Raw genomic sequence first — 26618 nt, 5'->3', positions numbered from 1 at the left:
CACTTGGACTGAGGGTTGAATGAGGCTTGATTACCCTAACCATCACGCCTCAGTACCCCTCACCTTTTCACGTATTTTAATGAGGCAGTGAGCCATGTTATTAAAGGTTCCCCTATTGGACTCTACTGACCTGTTTTAACCTCACTCACGCTCACCTTTGCACTTTCTAGGTCCCTCACACACATGCACCCACTGGCAAAAGGAATAAAAGATCTCCGCTAAAGTGCAGCACTTTGTACTGCCCGACGGGCATTGCACCGCCAGCCTGCCGTTGGAGCAGGGTGCCAATGATGATACTGGACATTCATCGGGTGGGATGACAACAGCCATCAAACCTTTGGTATGTGTGAGGCACCCTAAATTCCGATAAGGGATTTCTTCACTCCCTGCTTTATCACACCCTGCAAGAGAGAGGCTCCTTCATGTTATTTTAGTTAATCCCGGTGGGGAACTTTGTACCAATTTTGTTGACTGTAAAATCTTGAGTAACAGGATGAGTTCCTTCTAGGCAATTTAGTTTTCGAAATTCATTGAGTATTTTATAGAATTCTTTCTTTGCACATTTAGCGTTTCGAATTCGGTCTGAATAGTTAGTACCTTTTCTAAGCTTTTTTGATAGCCGACTTATATAATCTGTTAATTTTCTGTAGGTGAAGTTTGTCTTGTTTGGCGTTTATTTTGAGCCAGGTACGTTGCAGATTTCTAATTTGTTGTTTTATGTCTTTTATTTCTATGTTTCTCCAAGGCGCTTTTTTTCTTTTGTTCTGTTGTGTGGTTTTGAGTGGTATCAGGTGTCAAAAGCTTCCTGTAGCCACTCATATAGATTCTGAACAGAATTTATGTTTTCCAGATTTATAATGGATGTTAGTTGTGTTTCCAAGTGTTCCAAATTGAGTTTGTTCCACGGCCGATATGTGATGGATGTAAGGTAGTTTTAGGTGAGTCGCTTAGTGTTGTTTTATGTTGGAAAGCAAGCAAGTGATGGTCTGGCCATGTGACTGGAGTTATAGTTTGAAAGGTAACTAGTTCAGTATTAGCAGGCCCGGACTGGCCATAGCGGGCACCGGGCAATCCCCCGGTGTGCCGCACGGAGGGGGGACGGTTTTGGCCCATGGGGGCCGTTTTTGTTACAGGGCCGTTCCTGCAGCATAGCTGCAAAATCGTCACTCAGAGCTGTCTCTTCTTGTAGAGTAGTTACTGGTTTTGTAGATTTTGTTGCAGTAACGACTATATGCGCATTGTTCACGTTTTGTTATTGCGCATGTTTTTAACTATCTATGCTTCAGTCTTTACAATGTTATCTCAGCCAAAACATTACTTAACAACCACGTACACCATGGGTCCCACGCTGCACCCTTTCACAGAGCGTCATCCTCCCTGCATTTGTTGATGCCATAAATGCACGCAGTAGACAAACATTCCGCCCGCATGCAATGAGAGGCTTGCACAATGGATTAAATGCTTTGGAATATGTAAATGCTTCATAACATTTGCACTTCCTTGAAATAAACATCCGCTGTCTCCGGGCTGTGTCTCAGGAAAGGATGGCTTTAGACACCATTAATTGTGTACGCTGATCCCCCACCCCCATACACTTAGCAGGCCCCCACACGGTGGCTTCAACAATGGCAGGGGGCGCCTCTCAACACATCATTAAGGCTGTTTTACCAAATGCAAATACAGCAGAGGTGCCTCAAAGACCGTCTCATCTCTATGTAGAATAGCTCAGTATGGCATAGAAATAGGTGCCATAAAATGTAAATGCCGTCGAAAGCCCCTCTTCTCAATCTTTGTTCAACTTCTTATTACAAGCTGCCAAGTTCGGAAAAACCTAAGATCGCAGAAGATGAATGGCAGAATTATTTTAACATACACACAAACAGATAGGTAGATAGATGGATCTCTTTCTCACTTCAATTTTAAATTACATTGTGTACATTTATCCTTTGTGACAATTAGGACAAGGCCGCGTGAAGACAGGATAGCGTGGAGAACGGAAGAAGCAGGCAGGATGCCATAAACTTTGAGCAGACATGCTATTTTTTTCAAAGCTAGACTTTAGAATTACAAATAAATGCCAATAGTTTAATTAGCAAGGCAGGATGCCAGCAGTAAACCAGAAACAGATATGCAGATGTTGGAAAGAGTATCACAAGAATCTATAATATACAAGCATTGGCATAGCCAATAGGTCTCGCCTTTGGGACCTTATAAGTGTTTAGCCATGCAACAGTTGATGTTGTTGCACCAAGGATATTGTGCTGTATAACTAAAGACTTATAGGGTCCCAAAAGCGAGACCTATTGGCTATGCCAATGCTTGTTTTTTTATCCCACTTACAGCCCTGCATAGGACTTGTGCCCCGCGTATCCTTAATTTTTTTATGCAAACTTCTACTCTAAACCCTCCCTTGCAAACCATTGCAACCTTCATGTTTCAGAGACGTAATTTTAGTTTTCTATTTTGTATTATTATTTCTTCATGATGTATAGAATTCGGAAACTTGGAAGATATGATTCACTTAGGGGCCCCAACCTTTGCCTACCTACATTCTACTACCTGGATCATGAAGACCCTGGTTTCCCCGCACCTCCTTCTGTGTCTGCACCTTTGGCACACTCCCATCGATCACTCGTACAATCAAAATTGTTGACATTGGTAGATTAAAAAACTAATTAACGCACATGTCCGTAAGGATAAGGCTGAGCGTTCATCACAGCGCAATCAACAGAACGTTAAAAAAAAAGCAGCAGTGTCAAGATTGTAGCATCGTACTAGCACCATTCTGGTCTTGCCTTCCTCAGTGGCCTCCTCCTGATTTTCTATTTTATTTAGGTTTTTGTTTCCCGAACTCTCTCAAGTAACTTCCAGCGTATGTCCTCCCCGAAAGTATGTAAGCATTTCACTCTGACGAGTTCTGTATCCACCTGTGATTCGCTGTCACTTAAATGGCCGCTTAGTTGCACCAAAGTATGGTGTGTGTGCTGCTGATCGGCGGAACCGAGGCTGAAGCTGCTGATAACTGGTGCTTTTGAGTAATACTGAGCATTCTGCAGTCATGTTCGAAATATACTGCGGGTGGTGAGTGAACTCGCTGACCTCCTTATAAGTCTCCTTCACCTCTGAATCCTCCGCTGTCATGCATCTGTGAACTGAGCTGAAGCCATGTCATGCATCAGAGCTGCTTGAAACACTTTTATATGCCCCTAGTCTTTCTTGTTGTGCTGTGCTAAACAAGAATCTGTGCACACTTACACACGAACACCTGCTCGCCACCAAATACTCGCAGGTGCTCTCGCTCTCATGCTACATGCATCAAAGTATTTTGGGTGACCGAGAACTCAGAGAGGCCGCTTATGATGGCACCGGCAGCTTCTGCGTTGCTGTGAGATGTGCAGTGCATGGTGATCTGAGACTTTCCACAGCTGTTAATATTGGCTGTAAACAGGCCCGGACTGGCCGTTGCCGGCACTGGGCAATCCCCCGGTGTGCCGCAAGGGTGGGGCCGGTTTTGGGCCACTGGGGGCCGTTTTTGTTACAGGCCCTGTAACAAAATTGGCCAAAAACTGGCCCCGGCAAATTTATTTATTTATTTATGCAATTTTATATAGCGCGGACTTTACCCGAAGGCGTCAGAGCGCTTCACAATAGGAACAGAAATGATACAAACTGAGAACATTACACGAACAACAGATTGCAAAAGCAAACGTTAGGTTACATACGGTAAAGTGATAATTGTGAGCAAACAAAAATACATGAGGTAGTAAAAATTGTGCGCAACCAAAAATACATGAGGTAGTAAAAAGTGCACAGGAGGAAAAAGTGACAAGTGTGCAGGCTACAAGAGAAAACAAAGTATAATTTGAGGTATAATATTACAATATATGCTAGACACTCAGGCACAAGAACAAACGTTACGTAGGCAAAGGTGGCACTTGTGCAAGTATCAAAGGTAAAAAACATGTGAGAGGAAGCAAACCGTGTGTTACAGGGGCAAAGTGGTGAGTGCAAGTTGCAAGAAGGTACCAAACACAAGTACATGGATAATACTGCAATAAAAGGCAAACACTCTAACCACAAGAACACACTGGGAAGGCACTTCCATGGTCATGGAAAGTAGAAATTTTCAGTAGTGGGAGGTCTTCCTTCAGATAAAAGAGAGGACATGAGTTACTTTTGGAGGTGTCTCTGGAGGAGGAGAACTTTGAGGTCCCTTTTAAAGGCCTGGGAGGAGGCGGTGGTCCGGAGCTCAGGCGGGAATGAGTTCCAAATTCTCACTGCGTTGCCTGAAAAGGATTGGACCATCGTTCTTTTCTTCTTGAAAGTAGAAGGTTCAAGCAGTAGATTCTCCGCATTGCGTGGAGGTCTAGAGCCTCCAGAGAGTTTCAGTTTATTCGCCAGGTAGCGCGGAGAGGAGGAGTGCAAGGCTTTGTGGGTGATACAAGCGGTCTTATAGATAGCTCTAGCCTCAAAGGGAAGCCAGCGGAGGGTAGATAACATCGGTGTGATGTGATCGCCTCTTTTGGCCCCATAAATGAAACGAGCTGCTGAGTGGAAATCATACTTAAGTGGGGACAAGTGGGATTTGGGGAGGCCAGTAAGAAGAGAATTGCAGTAGTCGAGTCTGGAGAGGACCTGTGATTGCACCAGGGTTATAAGGTCCCGCTCCGGGAATAAGCAACGGATTCCCCAAAGAAGGCGCAGTTGGTATCGAGCAGATTTTGCAATGGAATTGATGTGGGGAATTAGATTGAGTTTTTGTCTAGTATGACACCAAGGGATTTGGCGCTGTCGACAATGATGGGTTTATTGTTTAGTAGATTCATCTGATCCATCCATGATTGAACCGGGGGAGGAGAGAGTGAGGAGGAGAAGAGGAGGAATTCAGTTTTGGAGGGATTCAGAATCAGTTGATGAGTTGACATCCAGTTTTGAATGGAGTCGAGAGTGGGGCTTAGGATGGAGAGATCGTGAGTAGAAGCAATCTTGAGGTAGAGTTGAGTGTCGTCAGCATAGAGATGATAGTGAATCCCGGATTTACTTAGGAGATTTCCAAGTGGTTCTAAATAGAGATTGAACAATGTGGGAGCAAGTATCGAGCCTTGGGGAACACCTTGACCTACCGCCACAGGAGGTGAAAGACTGTTCGCTATTTTGATCATTTGGGATCTGTCAGAAAGGAAGGATGCAAACCATTTAAGCACAGTGCCATCCATGCCCTATTCTCTGTTGAAGAATATTGAGGAGGGTGTTGTGATTGACAGTGTCAAAGGCTGCAGAAAGGTCAAGGAAAATTAGAAGACAGGACCCCCCTGAATCGAGTATCCTCAACGCGTCATCAACCACTTGCAGTAGGGCTGTTTCAGTGCTGCAGTTTTGGATGAAGCCGGACTGACAGTTGTCAATAAGATCATTGTCCTTGATATGACGAGAGAGTTGTTTTGCTACACATCTTTCTGTGATCTTCGCAAGAAAGGGAAGGTTAGTGATGGGGCGTAAGTTGTTGAGGTCATTTGCATCAGCAGTGGGTTTTTTAAGAAGAGGGGTGACCTGCCCAGTTTTGAAGTAGGCAGGAAGGGAGCCTTGCCAGAGGGAGAGGTTGATCAGAGTGGTCCAATAGGAGAGGGAATGGGTATAGAAGTCAATGGCAATGGCACTGGGGATAGGGTCAAGAGAATGATTGGAGGGCTTTGTTTCTCGTATGCACTTGAGAAGGGCATCTTCAGATATGGGGTCAAAGCTCTGCCAAATGGCTAAGGATTTGCGCTCCTCTGGAGGGGTAGGATGAGCGACCTGATCCACACGTGATTTCACTTTTTCATCGAAGAAAATAGCGAAATCCGCTGCTCTCTTTGTAGAATCATCCACCTTGGAGGTTGGGGGAGAGCAGTTAGGCATTTTGATGAGATCGAATAGTTTTTTGGGTCTATTTTTGGCGGAGTCAAGGAGGGTTTTGAAGTGCGCCGCTTTCCCAAGGAAGATGTGCTTGTGGTACTTGGATCTTGCTGAGCGAAGCATGGCCAAATTGTCGGAGGAGGGCACTTGCCTCCATTGTTTCTCCAGGAATCTTAGCTGCTTCCTTTCCTCATAAAGGGATTTGTTGAACCAAGGTGCTGAGGGAGTGGGCCTTAACCTTTTGCTTTTGAGTGGAGCGACGTTATTAATTTCAGCTGCAAGAACTATGAGGCATTGGGAGGTGAGTTCGTCAACATCTAGGTTCGGGTCTAGCCTTGGAAGTGATAACAAAGCTGATTCACAGAGGGGACCGACATCAATATTTTTTGCATCACGGAACCATGAGATGGCCCTCTTGGGTTGGCCAAGAGTTATAGAGTGTGAAAGTTGAAGAGAGAATGGGATGAGGAGGTGGTCAGACCAATCTACATGAATTGGGGTAGTGGCAGAAAGCATGCCTGCTTTAGAAATAACAAGGTCCAGGATTGCGCCCTTAGAGTGTGTTGATTCAGTGCAGTGTTGGATAAGATCGTTTGCAGAGAGGAAAGTGGCCAGTGAGTTCACAGAGGAGTCTTGCGGTACACCCCATTGGAGATTGAAGTCACCAACGAAGGTCTGATTGTCACTTTGTGAGTATTGGTCGCTGATGAAGTCGATGAGTTCATCCATAAACGAAGGGCCACTACGAGGCGGGCGGTAAATGACATGGAATCTGAGGGGTGAACGGTGTTGCAATTGAAGCTCAAGAGAAAGGCCTTCAAAGGTTTTGGAGGAGCTGTTAGGAGAGGCCTTAAGTTGGAGGGCGTTCCTAAAGATGACTGCAACACCTCCCCCCGTGTTGTCAGTTCTGTCATTCCTAAATAAAGAATAGCCTGTGGGTAATAGGAAATCAAATATAGAGTGAAATGTATCTTTGAACCAGGTCTCTGTGAGGAAGAGCATGTCAATATTGTGAAGGGTGATGGTATCGGAGATTTCAAGTTTGTGTTTTACTGCAGATCTGCAGTTGTGAAGCATGCAGCGCAGCTCTGTCAAGACTGTTTTGGTGACGGGGGCACTAGGGCTCTGAAGGGTGATCGGGATATTGTACTTATGTGGGGGTGCTCAGGAGGGTTTAGGTGGATGCTTTGTTCTGACAGAGGTGATGGTCGGAATGGTGTAGATAGTGGGGTTGCTAGGGTATGCCGGTTGAGGAAGGGTGGCGTTCAAGGGCTTGAGTGAGTTAACAGAGTTTTCAGATGACAGGTTGAGCTTGGCTGTACTGGGGTGAGGGGGCGAGGTGCATCTCATGGGAAGTTGGGAAGGAGTAGCAATGCAAGAAGGGGTGGCAATCTTAGAGCATAAAAGTGAAATGGCAGCTGTAAGCTGGGAGATGGAGGTGATAAGAGAGCCTAGCGTGTTTTCCAGTGAGAATGAGGCACAGCACGGAAGGTTGGGTGGCTCGATTGAAACAAGGGGGGGTGGAATTGGTGGTGAAAGGCAGGGAGAGGTGGCAGGACAGGAGGTTATTTGGGGTGTCGGGTTCATAAGTGGGGAAGGGGGGAGGTTGAGAGTGGGAGTTAGTGAATCGAAGGTTAAGGGAGAGTTGTCTTTGTTGGTGTTGCATAAGGGAGAGGAATTAAGGACAAATTTAGGGGGAGAAGGGTGCGGAACACTGCGGTGGGGTAGAAGGAGAGGGGAGGCCTGTGTGGAGTCATGAGAATATAGGAGGTTTGGGAGGAAAAGAGGTGCAGTGGTTGTGGAGGACCTGTCAGCTAGGAGAGTTGGCTGTGAGCGAACGGGCATCCGGCAGAGTGAGGGGGGTTGGGAGAAAGGGAAGTTGAGGAAAGGAAGTGGTTCTGCTGGGCCCGAGGGAGGGAAGTGGAAGGGGTTACTGGGCGGGGAAGGGGAGTAGTGCAGCATTACTGGAGGAGTAGGAGGGAGGAGAGAGATGCAGTGGGATTGTGGAGAAAACGGGGTGAATAACGAGGGGAGGAGGGGGTGGGGAGGAGGGATGGAAGGGATAAGGGGAGCATAGGGAAAGTTCACTGGGGGAGAGGGTTGGAGGAGAGGTGGACTAAAAAGGGGGGTGATGGGAAGGAATATGGGGGAGGAGAAGAGATTGGAGAATCGGGATGGTGCAGATGGGACGAGGAGCGTATTGGCTAGTGGTAAGGCTGAAGTGATGTGTGAAGGGACATACTGTGAGGGGGGAGGAATAGGAGGGGAGGTCACAAGGGAGGGGGATGGAAGGGGGCCGACCTGTGATTCTCGAGAGAGCAGCCAATTGGAGTGAGGTGGGGTCGGCGGAGGAGAAAGGGAGTAATGGGTGGAGCTGGAAGGAGAGTCATGGGGAAACCTGTTGCAGAGGAGGGGAGTAAGGAGGGGAAGAGGCGGTCAAAGAGCGAGAGGCAGTTGTCTTTGCCTTGGATCAAGACAGTACCGTTGTTATAGAGTGAGATAGTGAGGTTACTTTTGAAGCACGCAGAGGGGGAAATGTTTAGTTTTTTCGCATGGGGGATAGATGAGGAGGAGGTGACGTTAAGGGAATAGTAAAAACTGTTGGACCAAGAGGGAATGTCGTGAGTGAAGAAAATGAAATCATTTTTAAGCCTCCCTAAACGACTATTGTAAAATTGATCAACAAAATGGGAATCTGAGAAACGTTCAATAGTGTTATGTTTCCATCGTTTAGTTGCAGCTTTAGACAGGCTGGGAGGATAAATAATTTTGTAGCAATTAGTTCCAGCCTTAACTCGAGGGGTGGCCATGATGGTAAAATGTGGCGAAGGAGTGTGGGGGGGATAAGAGGAAGGTGTTACTGGGAAAGCGGTGGAGAAGAGAAATAGAAGGGCATAAAGGGGGCACATAATCCGGACGTTAAGGTGAGGATATCAGAGCTAATGTGCCGTTTGGGACTAGCAAAGCCTAGGTATGCACAACAGCCTCAACATCTTAAGACTATCAGTAGAGGTGCTCAGAGCAGGGTGCGGAGAACATACTACATGAAAAGCAATTTCTAGCACCAACATATATCTATTGGCCTGGCGTCCTACAAGTCTTCCAGACTCCTTGTCCAACTGGCCATCTCGGATGGGGACTCAAATGCCCTAAAACCATAGTGTCAATGGTGCTGTCCCTGCAGCCGGATTCCATCTTAATCAGATCTGACCCCAAGGAGAAGTAACTAAAAATGGGTGCAGATGGGCTAATAGCCGCACAGCTGAAATGGGTCAAAAACAGTGCAGCTGTAAACAGCTCTGCTTGCTGCACATCTGTTAACGGCCTAAACGAAGCAGCTGGCACTACTTGCTGCGCAGCTGAAAAAGCTGAAAAAGGCCTAAACGGTGCATCTGACACTACTTGCTGCACAGCTGTGAAAAAGTCTAAACAACGCAGCTGGCACTGCTTGCTACTCAGCTGTAAAAGGCCTAAACGGTGCAGCTGGCACTACTTGCTGCGCAGCTGTAGAAGGCAAAAATGGTGCATCTGGCACTGGAATTAAATCTATTTCCGACAACCATTTGGCTAAGCTTGTCCAAAGCAGTAGATTGGCAGCAAGGATTTTATCACTCAAGCGCTCTGCCCAACAAGTTCACCAGGACTTCATTGCCGATCCAACGCTCAAGAAACAATTCTCACCTCGGTCTCGGTCTTACTTGGCGGCCATGACGGGGTCAGGCATAGATAGTAGATTGAGAGCAACAGCTGGGTCTGGTCTCTGTTTTAATCTCTGCGCTCAGCCGCTCATTACAATCACACCAAATCAGCTGGTTACGCGCTTACCCAAGACACTCGGTTAATTTTACTTGCTGTTGAACCGACGGACATCTCTCATCCTCAGATTGCAGCCGCCATTTTAGGATCAAAGCGCCGGCACCTCAGTTCCAAGCGTGTCAATCTGGCAAAGGTTGTTGTCCTTTAAATTACTTTTCCCCGCGTTACTGCTACTTTAAGCAAGTTTGGGGCAGGGTGAACGCTTCGTAGCGCTCCTGTGCGCTCCGAACAGGAGAAATGGATGGCCCCTACCAAAGCTCACGCATCTCGCATGAGCAGCCGTGCGTAGCACTGGTGTGGTTCTGTACTGTGCATCTATTTCCCATATGTACAGTAGATTTAATGCGGCGGGGAGGAGCTGGCTGTGCTAGATAGGTATCGCAGTCGCAGAATACAGGGCGGACAGTGTCGCCGCAGCGGGTCCGCGGGGCTTGGGAGCCGCGATGCAGCCGTATACACGCGTGTAATGTTCAGTGAGATAGCCCAAACCAAGATGGCGGCGCCCCGAACCAGTGATCACTCCAGCGAGACGGACCGCATGAGCCAAAGGTCAAGAACCCTCACAAATGCAATAAATGCGGGGGGCCTCTTACCGCGTTAATAGTCTCTGGGATCCACCTTGGCATGTGCGGGGTTCACGTAGCTTCGTCCTAAAAATGGGCAGGCCTTTGCAGCACCGGCCTCGGCAGACACAGGAAGCCCAGACAGGCGTCCACGGCCATCGGATCGCCCCTCGGGGATTCAGGCGGAGCTTGTATCTTCCGGTTTTTGCATGGTAGGACTTCAAAAATCAAGTTGTCTGCGCCGCAGGGCTTCCCGGGGCCCACTGTCAGCTCTCTGCAGTTTCAGGGGTGGGTCACATCCTCATGGCAGCCGTCGAGAGCTCTCACCCGTTTCATATTAAAACTTAGAGTCACAAAAGCGGAACGGAAAGTAGAGCTCGGAGAGAGCAGGAGCCCCGAGCATAGAGCCTGCCTCCTCCAAGCAGGCCGGGCCTCAAACACCCAGGGCCGGCTCCGGTGAGCGCTGACAGCAGTCCTCAGGCACCGCCTCCCGGCAAAGAGCTCGGTCGCACCCCCAAGAGCCCCCCATCCCCCCGGGGGTAGGGGGGGGAAGGCGAGCACTTTGCCAGGGCCGGTTTTCGTTCCCAGTCCGGCCTTGGCTGTAAATACAGAACAATAGTGTTGTCAGCCAACAATGTAGTGCTGCTTCAGCTCCTAATGGATTTAGGATTGCTGGTGTATGACTCCACCTGCCGTTTCTGCTGGCTGTTTAAGCAGAGTATAGCTGCTTAAGGGAGCAGATGCCAGATCTGCAAATCTGTTGCAAACAAGTGGTGGGCGAGCCAACACATAAATACGGAAAGCTCAGCCAAGGATCAGTCTTCTTTTTTGGCCAAACCATCACAATATTTGGCCTATTAATCATACAAACAACATTATGCATAGATGCCAAGTTTCACATTGCCCTATTCTTACCGGATTCTGTGTACTTATAAGTAACAATCAATGACCAAATGTGTGACACCTGGAATGACACTTTCTCAAGAATGAAACTAAGCAGTGAATTCCATGGAAAGGGAAAACTATCAGAAGTTATTCGCTATTAAGCATTGAAAAGCTCTAAAAAGACCTTTGTTGCATCACACTTCATTATAACAAGGTAGGTCTTGGACTTGCCACTTACCAACTGGGAAATGCTGCTGCCCTTATCAACACTGCTCCCCATAACAATAATAACAGCTGAGACCAGAGCTGGACTGGTCAATTCAAATAGCCCTTGCTGCATCACCTAATTGTAAGAAGGTAAGTCCTAATCTCCACCAACTCAATGATTCCCTCTGAAATGTTTAATGCAACATGTTTCTTAGCTCCTCAACCAATGTCATCAGAAATCATACGCACCCATCTTCAGCATTCTCCCATGTACATAATCCTTCACAATGCTATCATTGCTTGCCCCTTTTGGACTGGCCACCTACAAACTGGGAAATGCTGTGGAGCTCAGCTGTAGTGGTTTCCACCAATGCTGTACTGCTGTTGTCTGCTAATTGCTTCAGTGCTTTCTAGACCACATCACACTGGTACCTCTGAACGAATGTATAACGTTACAGCGCATACATTTACAACGCTTGCCTTTACAACGCAGTTTTTACATCACAACATCCTTTAAATTGCATTCTTTTACATCGCATGCCAATACATCGTATTTTCAGAAACTACTTTTACAACGCATTCCATTACATTGCATTATACCTTTACAGCCCATACCATTACATCACATTTAAGGTAAGTGTTGGATAGTACAGGGGTAAAAATAACTATTCTAACTCCAGTGAGTGCAACAGTAGGGTAAGTGTTGGATAGTGTTGGGGTAAAATATACTATTCTAACTCCAGTGAGTGCAACAGTTGGGTAAGTGTTGGATAGTGTAAGGGTGCTATGCGTTGCAATGGTATGCATTGTAATGACTTGCGATGTAATGCCTGCATTGTAGTGACATGCATTGTAATTACATGCGTTGTAGTGACATGCGATGTAATGGCTGCGTTGTAATGACATGCGATGTAAAGGATGTTGCGATGTAATGAGTGCTATGTAAAGGTAGTGAGATGTAATGACTGCGTTGTAAAGGTTGTTTCCCCTTCTGAACCTCTCAGGGGGCTTTAGTGCTGTTGTACCTTAGCCAGTTCAACTGTTTCAGTTTCTGACCTGACTGTCCGTGCAGTGCCGCTGACAGTCATAAACTGGTAAGCTGAGTCGGCATTTAAAATGATTGCAGTGCTTGTCTGGACTAGATACAAATATGTGCCACCACCCCCAAACACACATGAAGGGCAGCAGGTGAGGTATTTCCTAATACGGAGGAACTGTGGCCCGAGTCTGCCTGGGGGCCGGAGCAGCTGAGGCTGGGGAGAGAGGAAGGGTTGCAGGACTTGGAAAACATCCTGCCTTGGTGCCAGAGCATGAAATCCTCTGCATGGCAAAGCAGCACACAAAGAGGGTGTATGTGGATCGAGACAAGGCAACACTCTGGCTGCAGGTGCAGCAAGAACAACCAAAGCTGCCGTCCGCCGCCTCAGGGGCCAATCACAGGCACTGCGTGGCAGTGGTTAAAGGGGGGTGTCGCCTTGCCAGAAAATAACAGGCACAGTGCAGCCCCTGGATCCATGTGTGAGGGCACTGGTGGGTCTTCATTGTTTTTGTTTATACCAGAGTGCTAAGACTGATCCTATTGACTACCATGTTCAACGAAAGTAGTAAGACTTGATGAATAAACTTCAACTTAATGCAGATGTGAGAGAGCTAACAAGGCAGCACCTGCACTACATTTACTCTTAACCTCATTTCCAAGGTGGAGGAACCCAACAGAAAGAGGGACACTGGGGAGATTCTAGTATAGGGAATCAGGAGGTGTAGCACAACATAGGAGTATCCCACCAAGAGATACTACCCGGTATAACCTATTGCACTGTCTAGTATTCGGATCAACTGTGTGATTAAAAGTACTTTCTTTTTCTGAAATGACAAATATGTTGAGTTCTGAACTTAAGCACACTGCACTATCTCATAGAGAAGCCTGTGACTGCTGCCCCTGCTACCTTGAGAGCAACTGCAGAACAGGTTATATTTGATCCACTTTGTGACCCATAGTAGGACTGGCTCTATGACCCCAGTGGCAAACTACCTCAACTACCACGGTTGAGGCACTGTAGCCTCTACCTGTCCAGTGACCACTCCCCCAACGAGCCTAGTATCTACTTTACAAGAATCTATAGCATACCCAGGAAGAACCATAAAGAACTGTGCAAGAGGACCAGGAAGCTACAATGCTGAATCTCAGAAATTGGCCTGAACACAGTTAATCCTTGACTACTCCCGCAGTAGGAACTGAACTTTTGATGAACGGGTATGAGGCAAAAATACCCATAGCTCGTATTGGCCTGAACCTGCCTGGAGAATGACAGTGAAAATGCTGCGCATACATGAGCCTGTGCAAAACTAATTTCTGCTTGAGTATTTACAGCTTCCTCTTAGTATCTTGGGTTCAAGCATTATCTCTGTGGTCAAATAGGTGTCATTTATGCATTGTTGACACTTTCTCTTTAGTTCCTAAACACAATGGTTAAAGGACAGCAAACTGAGACCATAATGCCGTTCCCTGGAAAATGGGAGTGCAATGCTGAAATTTATGAAACGCTCTAGTGTTTCTACCTAGGTATGCTTATGTGAAACCCCCCAGCCTGGCACTGCAGTGACATGTTTAAAACGTATTGGCAAGCTCCACCCTACTTCCTTGGGATTAGAGAGCTGGTGGGGGTGGATCTTGCTCCTCAGCGAATGGTCCTTCAATGCCCAGCATATAACTGAGAGTGAGTTGCACTTGCCTTTAAATTCCCTGCAGCTTAGAGACATCGTCACAGATTTAGGCATGCTTCATATTGACCCATTCGGGCTTGCTCCTTTCATAATGCCTCGAGACCGTTGCATCAAGAACCTTCAGGCTCCGTTGTTGCACAAAAATGTGTGTTGTTATCATGCGCAAGATGACCATCCAAAAGCTGGCAAGAACATGTGGGCACTTCCCTGGCGAGGCATACTGAAAGATGCCAGGACCATCTGTGTAACTTCATTACAGCCAGAGGTAGGAGGGATAAATATGCCGTCCTATTCACTTCTTTTGTCTAATTTACAGCTGTGTATGTCAAGATTATATGTTTTAGGTCTTGCAACAAGTAGCCTTAGCAGTTTTGAAGTCCTATTGTGGATATAGCACCTGCTCCTTCTTTCTAACCCTGCGATTTTTGTCTAGGGAGATGAGAAAGGAGGATCGGATTCTGGTGACTGAAGAGCGCAGAAAAAGTAATTAATTACTGTGTAACGGCAGGGTGGTGCCTACAGGGATTCATGCCGTAGTCGATTCTTGCTCCTGGCGCTGTTAACAAACAATGCAACCTAGGAATTGAGGGACTATTTGCTGAAATTCTTCTGCATCGATTCTGACACAAATAGATACTTGCAGATGAGAAATCTCCAGGAAGCTTTGCATTAGAAAATACATTTTCCATCTACCCATACTTCGTGATATTCTTTTAAAAGGTGTGGTACCAAATGATTGACTAAAAAGTATCGACTTGCAACATCATCAACTTCAACTTGCACAATACCGTCAAGATAATTACATGTGGTGTTTGGTAGTAAGGGGCTCATTTATAACCTTGTGACGCAGCGCAGCAAGTCAACTTGCCGCATTGCACAGCGTGACAACAAATGGACTGAAATGCGCCATATTTAAGATAATGGGGTACATTCCAACCTTTTCCCCCGCACTGGTACACTTTTGGAATCCTATTGTTAATGCAGACACCTTTGCACCATGGTGCAAGGGTGGCTGCTTTGCATGCAGGAAAGTTTTTCTTCAGGAAGGGACACCTCCTGCACAAAAAGAATCCTGGGAGGCATATTCCTCTTTCTAATGCCGCAGAATGCAGCACACGTAGAAAACGAAATAAAGTAGGTGAAATAGAGATATTGTTCCTTTTTACTCCTGCCCTGGGAAGGTGTAAGATTTTGCTGCATCCTCATTTTTACAAGTTCTTGTACATCTGGGGATGCGTCAAAAACAATGGCAGTTGTGTGGGAACACCCATGCAAAGTCCATGGAATTCCTTCCCAAGGCAGAGTAACGCAATGCAGTGATTAGTGCTGCATTGCATTACACTAGATTTTTTAAGCCACTCAGAGCCAAGCAAAGTGGCGTTGCGTAGTTTAAAAAATAGGACTTAGAGGTCTGTTTTATGCATGTAGCACGCTGCGTGTTGCAGACGTGATGCAACCCTCTCATAAATAAGCCCCTAAGTCTATACTTCCTAAGGAATGTTACTTTTTAGAGACTAAATTGTTTCAGGTCACAATTTCGTTACGCAACCCTTCTGAACGCCAGTCCATGACAGATGGCAATGGATTATTGTCAAGGCATCGCCAAGATCCTGCAGCATGTAGGTCTCCATAGACATCTCCATGTGTCTCTTCACAAAAGTTGAAAACGTGCATTCATCAGAAACGGACTTATGTATTCATTAGAAGTTTCTTTTCCTGAGAGAAAGCGGTGTACTGGCCATACACTCTGACCCTTTTCTCTTCTGCTCTCCTGTCACCTCTAATATGACACCAGAAGGAAATATGTTGAAAAGAATTTGTGAATAGGGCAGCTGACTCCCCAACCAGACAATCGTGATGGATGCATTTATCTGAGGAGGGGCAAGTGCTATTGAAGGGACATGGACTCAGAAGGAACAGTCATTAATTGTGGAGGCACTTATGATGGAGAACTCGAGTCCCAAGTAACAATTCCATTCCACTCAAATGGGATTGATGGAGAACTCGAGTCCCAAGTAACACTTCCATTCCACTCAAATGGGATTGATGGAGAACTCGAGTCCCAAGTAACACTTCCATTCCACTCAAATGGGATTGATGGAGAACTCGAGTCCCAAGTAACACTTCCATTCCACTCAAATGGGATTGATGGAGAACTCGAGTCCCAAGTAACACTTCCATTCCACTCAAATGGGATTGATGGAGAACTCGAGTCCCAAGTAACACTTCCATTCCACTCAAATGGGATTGATGGAGAACTCGAGTCCCAAGTAACACTTCCATTCCACTCAAATGGGATTGTAAAACATTTATATTACACAGTATAAATATTACATGCTATCCAATAAAATGTTAACTAATAAATCTGGTCAGAGACTTACCTTGAGCTTTTGATTCAATACGTTTTCGTTTTCCTGCATAATTTTCAGCCTATCCTCCTCCATCTTCTGCATCAGCTGCTTGACATGTTCCTCGTGGCTTTTCTCTACGGCCGCCAACTTTTGCTGGGCTGCTGCGTGCATCTCTTCCTTCAGCTTCCTCTCCCTCTCTGCAGCTTGAGCCTTTGCTTTCTCCTCTGATGAAAATACATAAGTGAGAGAGGTTCCTAAGAAGAAACGTACACTGCAAACTCAAAGTTGTTACGATAGTGAGAGTGCAAACCCGAGAACCGTATCCCTGAAGAAAGGGGTACCCAATAAATCTAATACTTCGGACCTTTCTATTTCTCTTTTTTTCAGCTGTGAACATTTCTTCCTGTTTAACTGTAGATGGATTCAAACGGCGAGCACAGATGATGGCAATGTAAGTGTTTAGGGTAGGGAAAATTACAAGGAGCAGTAGATATTGTAAACATTTAGGACTTTACATTTATACATAGCGGCCCATAGGATGATCAAAAGGCATCAAAGTAGGTGCTGCCTGGCATGATGAGCTGGACAGCGTTTGCAGATTGAGTGCAGAACATGTTTTCGACCTGCGTTAAAGCCAGTAGGCAGGCAATGTATCAGCTAAATACTGATTAGTAGGGTTCATTTTCCTTGATTGTTTTTACATCCTCCTAATTAACCTTCAGATTGAGGCACTCTGAAAGTAGTCTCTATGGTCCCAGGGCTCTTTTTTAGGTACCTGGGGATTGAAGGGTAACGTGTGCTGGTTAATCAAAGTTGCTCAGCTGTATGTTTGGTTTTGGAATGTGTTGAAGGATATGAGCCAAGATGCCCTGAAAATGCAGAGTTTATTATTTATACTTCTATGTGTGGCATTTCAGTTTCAGAATCTGTCAACCACTGCTATAACATAGCAACAGTTGATAATAAAACTGGTCTCCCACTGTTGTGATTTCATAAAGGCCTTCCATGCCAGGCGGACATGCATCCCCGAGAGCTTGTTAGCACAGCTCGGCTTGTCTGCTTTGACTGAAAGCAGAAAGCACAGCTGCAGGAGAGTAAGAAAGGCGGGGAAGGTGGTGGGAGTTGGTCAATGATGGAAGGTGTGTTTTTTAAAACTTTGGGACAGGGATAAATAACGGAGGCCATTTTATGTATGACTCCCCCATTAGTCCTCTGCCACTGAATAGCAGTTACAAGCAGGGGCAAATGATTTTGGGGGCATACAAAACATAAAATTATGGATGGTTAAAAAGTGAATTATGGGGATGTTTTTTACCTCGGGATTCTGGGTGACATCATAGACAACTGAAACTGCACTCTAGTGTGTATTTGATGTCACTCAGAACCCCTTAGTGAAAAACGTCCCTATATATTTGTTTTCTATTTTTTTTAATGTATTTCGTCTGGTCAACAGTTACACTTTACACATACATAGGAATGTTCATTTTACAAAGGTATGCATCAGAATACTTGTAAGCCTTGATTTACAGCAGCTAATTTTGTTATTTCGTATAATCATAACTAACAATGAAACTCACATCCCATCACATTACGGTAATAGAAACTTATAACTATAGGTTTACAGCCAATCAGGTCTCCATAGATACCATGCTGCATTACACATTCAATTATAACAAGAATCTTTCCATCTTCCTCTAGATTGCAAAAGGGAAAAGAGGTTCTGACAAAACACCCTGTACAAAAAACATCGTTAACCATATACATTACATTACTCCTCCTCTTGTAATGTTAACAGATATTGTTTCAGTGATTCCCAGAAATCGTGGGGTCTCGATGAAAGCAGTAATTTTTCCACGTATGTCTCCATAGTTTCCCTACAATATGACATATCCATGAGCCAGTCTTTGAATCTAGGAGGGCGTTTGCTTCCCCATCTAATGGATACCCGTCGTTTTGCTAATAGCAGTACCACAGCCAGAAACTTAAGCTTTTTGGTCGGGGTTAATTTATATATCCCCAATAAACACACAAGAGGCGTGTTTGGCACCTGTGCAGCCAGCATTTCGCTTATCGCTCCCATAATATCTTGCCAATACTTATGTATCTGTGGACATGCCCACGCCAAGTGTAGGAAATCTGCATTCAAAGCGTTGCATCTTTGACACCTGTCGTGTGTTCTGAGGCCATATTTGTGGAGCTGGGTTGGGGTGTAATAAAATTGGTGAAAAAATGTTAAATGTATTATTCGTAGATTACAGTTGGACGTCAGTAATTGAAGTTGTGTGCAGCTATATTCCCAGTCCTGTTCCTCTATCTTGTCTCCTAGTAGTGCTTCCCATCTGGCTAAAGATCTATTTACCCCTTCACTTTGTTCCGAATGTGACGTGTTGTATAGGCGGGTGACTAATAAGTGCGATATAAGTCCCTAATCGCTGCTTGTAGCCGTAGGTGAGCGAATGCCTTAATTTGTGTGTTGTGTGTGCTTAGCGCCGGGTCATTTCTTTGAATGAATCTACCATGTGGGAAAACGTCTTTCATAGCGGAAAGTTTCATATCTTCTAGCAATACCATCATGCCCTTTTCTTGTGTGACTGATAACTCCGGATGATTAGCAATGGGCAGCGCTGGTGCGTATATCGGCAATTTATTTGCTCTTTTTTCTAACACATGCCATGCATATGAAGTGCAGCGCACAGGCTGTATCGTGTCTCTAAGTGTGTAGGGCCTCGGGTTTAACACAAATTCCATCAGTGGGGCGGGTTGTACGCTGTCTGTTTCCACTGCGACGTGGGAAATGTACACATGCGGTTTAGTCCAGTAGTGTGCATGTTGAGCTTGTGCGCAGTAGAAGTATAGCGGCAGGTCTGGTGCACCAAAACCGCCCTTATGATATGGTTTCGTCGGTATAGTCCAGCTGATCCTAGCCTGCTTACCCACCCACGTCAGTCTCTGCATCGCTGACCCCAGCTCCACGAAGTAAGCCTGTGTCAGCCAGATTGGGATATTAATAAATAGGTACAGAAAACGGGGCAGTACAATCATCTTTTGCAGCGCAATTCTATCTGCCAATGTCAGGGGCATCTTACCCATCTAGTTATTTGCTCTTCTAGCTTAGTCATTGCCCTGCCATAGTTTTCCCTAATGACAACTTCGGGTCTCTATGTATCCATACGCCCAAATATTTCACCGAGTCAGTTTGTCATTTCAGTGGGTAGTCCAGTTCTGGTTGGGTCGTAGCCGGCGTTAGTGGTATAACCACAGATTTGTCCCAGTTAATTCTCAACCCTGCATATTGCTCAAATCGGATGTATTCTCTGATAAGAATATTTAAGTGTGTATTAGGGTGTCCTGTAAATACTACCATGTTGTCGGCATATAAGGAGATGCTTAAAGGCCGTAGGCTAAACTGTAGAGCAGCTTCCCTGTGACACTGGCTGATCCTACAGGCCAGAGGTTCCAGAATCAGAGTGAACAAGATTGGCGACAGCGGGCATCCCATTTAATCTAATCCTGGCTGTTGGGACATGATATAAAATCTCTATCCATCTAATGAAATGTTCAGGGAATGACTACATCCTCATCTCAGGCTCACCTGATAGAACACACAGATATAGCAGCAAGAACAATCTCAGACCACTCTGTATTAGCCTACATCTGACGGGTCAACACAATGAGAACATCACCCGCAGGTGGCGCCTCAACAACATCACCATTTCCGAAACAGGAAGACAAAAATAGAATTGAAAAAGCCATCAAAGACTATATCAAAGAGAATGACACACCAGACATAGATCCAAAAAGTCTGTGGGACGCCCTTAATTCGACAGTCAGGGGCATATTGATAGAAATCAAAGCCAGAAGAGACAGAGAAACAAAAGCACAGTTAGACCAGCTAGAAAGTGACATCAAACAACTAGAAACTAAACACATCAGAGATACCTTGGACAAAGCCGCCCTTGCAGAACTCACAGGGAAAAAGTACGAATTCAACAGAATTCTAAGCGAATGAGCCGGTCTATGGATAAGAAAATACAAACAAATCAACCTTTGCGAAGCAAACAAGGCGGGGAAAATCCTAGCGTCATATCTCAAACACAAACAAAGGCAACACTGTATTTCCACAATCACAGGCGCACGAAACAAAACACACACCCGGCACAAAGATATCATACAAATATTCATGGAATTCTATAAAGAGCTACACAATAAAGATGACAATCTTGACCAGGACGGTTGCCCAGCCTACCTAGACAGTATGAACCTACCCACGATAACGATAGAGGAAGCTAAGACTCTAGGTCAAGACATAAAAATGGCAGAGATCACCACAGCCATTAGGGCACTAAAACACAACAAAGCCCCAGGACCGGATGGATACACAGCGCCCTTCTACAAAACGTTCCAAAACCAGCTACTGCCGGTCTTGACAAAAGTTTTGAACCACTGTAGCACAGAAGGGGTAGTTACCGAATCAATGTCACAAGCCAACATAATTGTGATACCCAAAGAAGGCAAAGACGCACAATGGCCCGAAAACTACCAACCCATATCACTGATAAACTTAGATTGCAAATTATACACCAAAATCCTAGCCACAAGACTTAACAAAGTGCTCCCTCAGCAAATTGGCAGCACTCAGGTAGGATACCTGAAAACACGCATGTCGCACAACAACAGAAGACTCCTCTGCCAGATAATAGAGCACTCCTCCAATTCATATAACTTGGCGGTAGCAATTATGCTACACGCAGAAAAGGTTTTTGACAGGGTATCCTGGCAGTTTCTAGAAAAGAGAATGCGTGCATTCAACCTAGGAGATAGCTTCATAAAGAAAGTCATGGCACTGTACAAGTGCCCCAAAGCACAGATAGTTATAAATGGCACAACAGCGGCCCAAATTAACCTTGAAAGGGGAACAAGACATGGTTGCTCGCTATCCCCGCTGCTGTTCCTTTTAGCACTCGAACCCCTGATTAGGGGCATTCTAGCAAACAGAAATATAGCGGGCGTAACCATTAACAATACTACAGCCAAACTTGCAGCCTACACGGATGACCTACTCATAATAACGGAAAACCCCACTGAATCCATACCAGCACTCACGCACACCATCAAAACGTACGGTAAATACTCAGGATATAAGCTCAATAGAGATAAATCAGAATGCATGCCTCTAAACATCCACACGACCAAAGAGATATTTGAAACCTCAGGGTGGCCTGGCAACCCGGCTTTGTCAAATATCTAGGCATCCAATTCGGGAAAATCCTGAGAATCACCCTGGAGCAAAACAAGAAGGCAACACTAGATAAGATCAAAGGTCTACTAGAATCCTGGTCACCCAAGTTCATCACCTGCTTGGGGGGCATAGATACTGTGAAGATGATGATAACGCCCATTGTAAACTATCTTGCAGGAATGCTCCCCATGGCTTTCACAGATGAATTCCACAGAAAGATAGTCCAAATGTTAAACAAATTCATAAGGAGAGATAAGAAACCTAGAATAGGCCTCCAAAAATTCAGACTAGAGAAAAAGATTGGGGGACTCAACGTAGCAGACCTAAGAACCTTCCAGACAGCCTTTATAGCCAGAGAAGGAAAGCACTGGGTTCTCCCAAATCAGCCATACACACCAACATGGCTCTCTATTGAGAGAGCCACTCTAAATACCACTGACCCCTTAACTCTCCTCACTGCCAACAAGCAGGCACAGAAAAACAACCCTATCTTTAGAATCATAAGACAAGCGCTGCTCAAAGTATGTCAGCAGCTTGAGCACAGCATCCGAAACTCGCAATGGGAAACACTCTGGGCAAACCCCAGGATCAAATGCAGAGGCAAGCCCCTGGACATAAAGTCATGGAGAAGACTAGATTTCTCTTGTCCAGCGCAGTTGGAAGCAGTAGGGTCTCCCCTCACTTTCAACTACCTGAAAGCACAACACGCACTTCCAGACATAGAACTATACAATTTCCTGGCAATCAAAACAGCCCTATCCAAGTCAAAGCTTACCAAGCACATACCCTCAATCTTCCATTACATGGAAACTATAAACAAGACGGCCACCAGGTCTCACAACTGTACAAACTCCTCCGCCCCATATCCACCAGACTCAACGCCAAAAACACCAACTACTGGGAAACACAGCTAGGTACCAAACTCACTGAACAAGAACTACAATCCTTTTGGGCAGCCCCCTCGAAAAACATGATATTGCCGGTCTTGGCACAAACAAAATTCTTGCTACTACACCAAGCCTACTGGACACCAGCGCATCTAGCATCGTTAGGTCTGAGAGATAATGACAGATGCTGGAACTGTGACACAGAAAAAGGGGACATTGCACACCTCATCTATCACTACAGTAAGGTCAGCAAATTCTGGAGGAAGATGCTCAACTTCATCAACAAAACTGTAGGATGCACTCTAGACCGAACATTCGCCACAACATCCGACGTAGCACACAACAGGACAGATACCTCCTGGACTTCCTATTTACTACGGCAGTCAAAACTGTTCAAGCAAAATGGAAAGATACCTCCAAAGTCACATTCAAAGGGTGGCTGAACTGGGTGACATTTCTCAGAGGAGCGGACAACACTGCTCTCAGACACACACCATGGAGGAACCCCAACAGAGCAATGTGGTCAAAACTAGACACATTCCTAAGCCCATACAAACCACCATGAAGAACAAAAATCCTGAACCTAATCAGCTAGCCACAACTCCAAAGCCACCTAATAGCCTGTCACTACACAACCACCCGCCAACTTTATGTTCTGTGTACGTTTTATGTATCATCTATACACGCAACCATCATCTATAACTTAAATGTTCAATGTTATATGTGCGAAAGAAGGAGGGGGAGTCACGTGCAGACCGTAAAACCAACCAACGAACTTGACTCAAACAATATTACCACCAAATGCCGGATTGTCCAATGTGAATGCCAAAAAACTTGGTGTTTTGTTGTATGTCACTTTGTTCTCTGTATCATGTAAATACCAATAAAAATATTATAAAGAAAAAAAGAAAGGTTCAGGGAACCCCATCCTACGTAATACCACAAACATAAATGACCATTCTACCAAATCAAAAGCCTTTGCAGCGTCCAGCATGCCACTGCCAACATTCTGGGTCTAGATCATGGGTACTCACAAACTTTCTCTCGGGGGCCAAATTTACAGTGTGGTTTGTGTCCGAAAGGGCCGCACCGGTGGGGGCGGGGTCAGTGAGGAAGGGGGCAGGGCTACAGAAAAAAAAAACTGTGACCATGAGGTTGATTACAGGTCCCTGCAGCGGACGCCTTCGTCCACTGAGCCACCAGACCCGGCATACACACATCTCTCTCTCTCTCTCTCTCTCTCTCTCTCTCTCTCTCTCTCTCTCTCTCTCTCTCTCTCTCTCTCTCTCTCTCTCCCTCTCTCTCTGTTTCCTTCTCCCTCACTCTATTTCCCTCTCCCTCACTCTATTTCCCTCTCTCTCCTTCCCTCTCCCTCCTTCCTTCTGTCGCCCTCTCTCCTTCCCTCTCCCTCATTCCTTCTGTCTCCCTCTCTCTCCGTTTCCTCCTCCCTCACTCTATTTCCCTTTCCCTCACTCTATTTCCCTCTCCCTCACTCTATTTTCCTCTCCCTCACTCTTATTTCCCTCTCTCTCCTTCGCTCTCCCTCGCTTGCTCTCCCTCCCGCGCTCTCCCTCGCTCCCTCTCTTGTTCCCCCTCTCTCTCCCTCACTCTCTCTCCCTCGCGCTCCCTCTCCCTCCCTCCCTCGCTCTCCCACTCCCTCCCTCCCTCGCGCTCCCTCCCTTGCTCTCCCTCGCTCTCCCTCCCTTGCTCTCCCTCGCTCCCTTGCTTGCTCTCCCTCCCTCCCTCGCTCTCCCTCGCTCCCTCTCTTGCTCTCCCTCCCTCCCTCGCTCTCCCTTGCTCTCCCTCCCTCGTGCTCCCTCTCCCTCCCTCCCTCGCTCTCCCTCTCCCTCCCTCCCTCACTCTCCCTCCCTTGCTCTCCCTCGCTCTCCCGCCCTCCCTCTCCCTCCCTCGCTCTCCCTCCCTCACTTTTCCTCGCTTGCTCTCCCTCCCTCCCTCGCTTGCTCTCGCTTGCTTGCTCTCCCTCCCTCCCTCGCTCCTCGCTTGCTCCCCCTCGCTGTCCCTCCCTCACTCTCTCTCCCGCCCTCCCTCCCTCGCGCTGCCTCTCCCTCCCTCGTGCTCCCTCTCCCTCCCTCACTTTCCCTCGCTTCCTCTCTTGCTCTCCCTCCCTCGCTCTCCCTCCCTCGCGCTCCCTCTCCCTCCCTCGCTCTCCCTCTCCCTCGCTCTCCCTCCCTTGCTCTCCCTCGCTTTCCCTCCCTCCCTCTCCCTCGCTCCCTCTCTCTCGCTCTCTCTCGCTCCCTTGCTTGCTCTCCCTCCCTCGATCTCCCTCCATCGCGCTCCCTCTCCCTCCCTCTCTCTCCCTCGCTCACTGTCCCTCGCTTGCTCTCCCTCCCTCACTTGCTCTCCCTCGCTTGCTCTCCATCCCTCACTCTCCCTCGCTCTACCTCCCTCACTCTCCCTCCCTCACTCTCCCTCCCTCGCTCTCCCTCCCTTGCTCTCCCTCACTTGCTCTCCCTCGCTCTCCCTCGCTCGCTCTCCCTCCCTCCCTCCCTCGCTCTCCCTCCCTCCCTCCCTCGCTCTCCCTCGCTTGCTCTCCCTCTCTCCCTCGCTCTCCCTCGCTTGCTCTCCCTCCCTCCCTCTCCCTCGCTCCCTCACTTGCTCTCCCTCCCTCGCGTGCTCTCCCCCCCCCTCGCTCTCCCTCCTCACCCTGCCTGTGTGTGCCCAGACTATGACAGCTTCCAGGCGCACACACACAGCTGCACCCAAGCACTTCACAGGCCTTTAAAAGACCATTGGCGTTTTAATGAGGCTTTGTTCACCTCTCAGCGCCCCTGCAGCCCCACTCTGATTATGGCGGGAATCACCCGTCCCCCACAGAGCAGCAGAGTCTGAGTGGTGCTCTAGTTGCAGACATCGTAAAAAAAAACTAGGGTACAATGTCTGCAAGGTCTGCGGGCCGCCAAGGAAGGCTTGCCAGGCCGCCACCGGCACGCGGGCCGTACTATGAGTACCCCTGATCTAGATGATGGTACAGGGCAAAGAGGGTGCGTATATTTTGGGTCGTAGATCTGGTGGGTACAAATCCTGCAATACCAGTTTTTCTTGCAAGAGCTGTATTCTAGGTGCAATGACTATGGCTAGAATCTTTGTGTCTATATTTATCAAAGACAGGGGTCGGTACGATTCGCATCTTGACAGTTCTTTATCTGGCTTAGGGAGCGTCACTAAAAGTGCTTCTTTCAGAGAGATGGGGAGTCTGCCTTCTTCGTATGCTTCCTCGTACATTTCTGCTAAATGTGGTATTAACAGGTCTTTATACATTTTATAGAGCTCCCCAGGGAGTCCGTCTATCCCAGGCGCTTTGTTGTTCAGTAATTAATTGATTGCATCGTTGACCTCATCTTTGTTAATGTGGTGGTTTAGAAACTTTCGCTGTTTATCCGAGAGCCATGCCAGAGTTATGTCCTGAAGATAGTGATTTATTTGTCCGCTGTAGTGTGTGTTTGTTGGCTATAGAGCTGTGTATAGTACTGTCTAAAACAGTTTGTTATGGCCCTAGTTGTCAGGATTTGGAAATAATAACGCGCCTGCCCAATGTTAAAACTACATCGCCCAGAATTCCCTGTACTTTTTAGTGGGATAAAAGAGGGGGCGTGGCCTTTAGACATTGCACGTAATTTGTATTAGCTGGAGTTTCCTGGAAGAAGGTTGTGTCGCTGTATCCAGAGCGACTTCAGAGAACGGAGCAGAAAGAAAGGTTGAATTTTCCCTCGGCTGTGTAAAAGGAGTTTCAGCCAATTGCCGACAGGTACCGAAGGGCTGACTGTGTTTGGAACAGCCACGCTTTTTTTGGCGTCTCGTTCCGCCGGAGCAGGACGAAGGGAGGAACCTCTGTGGAGAAGTTTACAGCGGGCTCGCTGTGATTGTGTTTGAACTGTTCCTTCTTTGCTCTGAGAGATACGGTAAGATAAGACCGTCGTATATTTGTTTCCGAGGACGAAGGGAGGAATTGACTTCATATTCACCAGAGCGGAGGATAGTGGGGTAGCGCCCTACATTCTGCCATGTTTGGTAATATTGGAACATTTGATTC

General features: G+C 46.7%; 1 protein-coding gene across 1 annotated transcript in view; it reads right to left on the bottom strand.

Annotated features, from left to right (window-relative positions):
- LOC147682140 (guanylate-binding protein 1-like) overlaps window positions 1-26618 on the bottom strand; it is a 392581-nt gene that overhangs the window by 25906 nt on the left and 340057 nt on the right. The window contains exon 11 of the mRNA XM_086943549.1: window positions 16472-16665. Coding sequence (XP_086799675.1) covers window positions 16472-16665 — 194 coding nt within the window. The remainder of the gene's footprint in view (window positions 1-16471; window positions 16666-26618) is intronic.

The sequence above is a fragment of the Lissotriton vulgaris genome, chromosome 11 (genome assembly GCF_964263255.1).
Source record: "Lissotriton vulgaris chromosome 11, aLisVul1.2, whole genome shotgun sequence".
Classification (NCBI taxonomy): domain Eukaryota; kingdom Metazoa; phylum Chordata; class Amphibia; order Caudata; family Salamandridae; genus Lissotriton; species Lissotriton vulgaris.
This window is presented reverse-complemented; position numbering and strand designations above follow the sequence as displayed.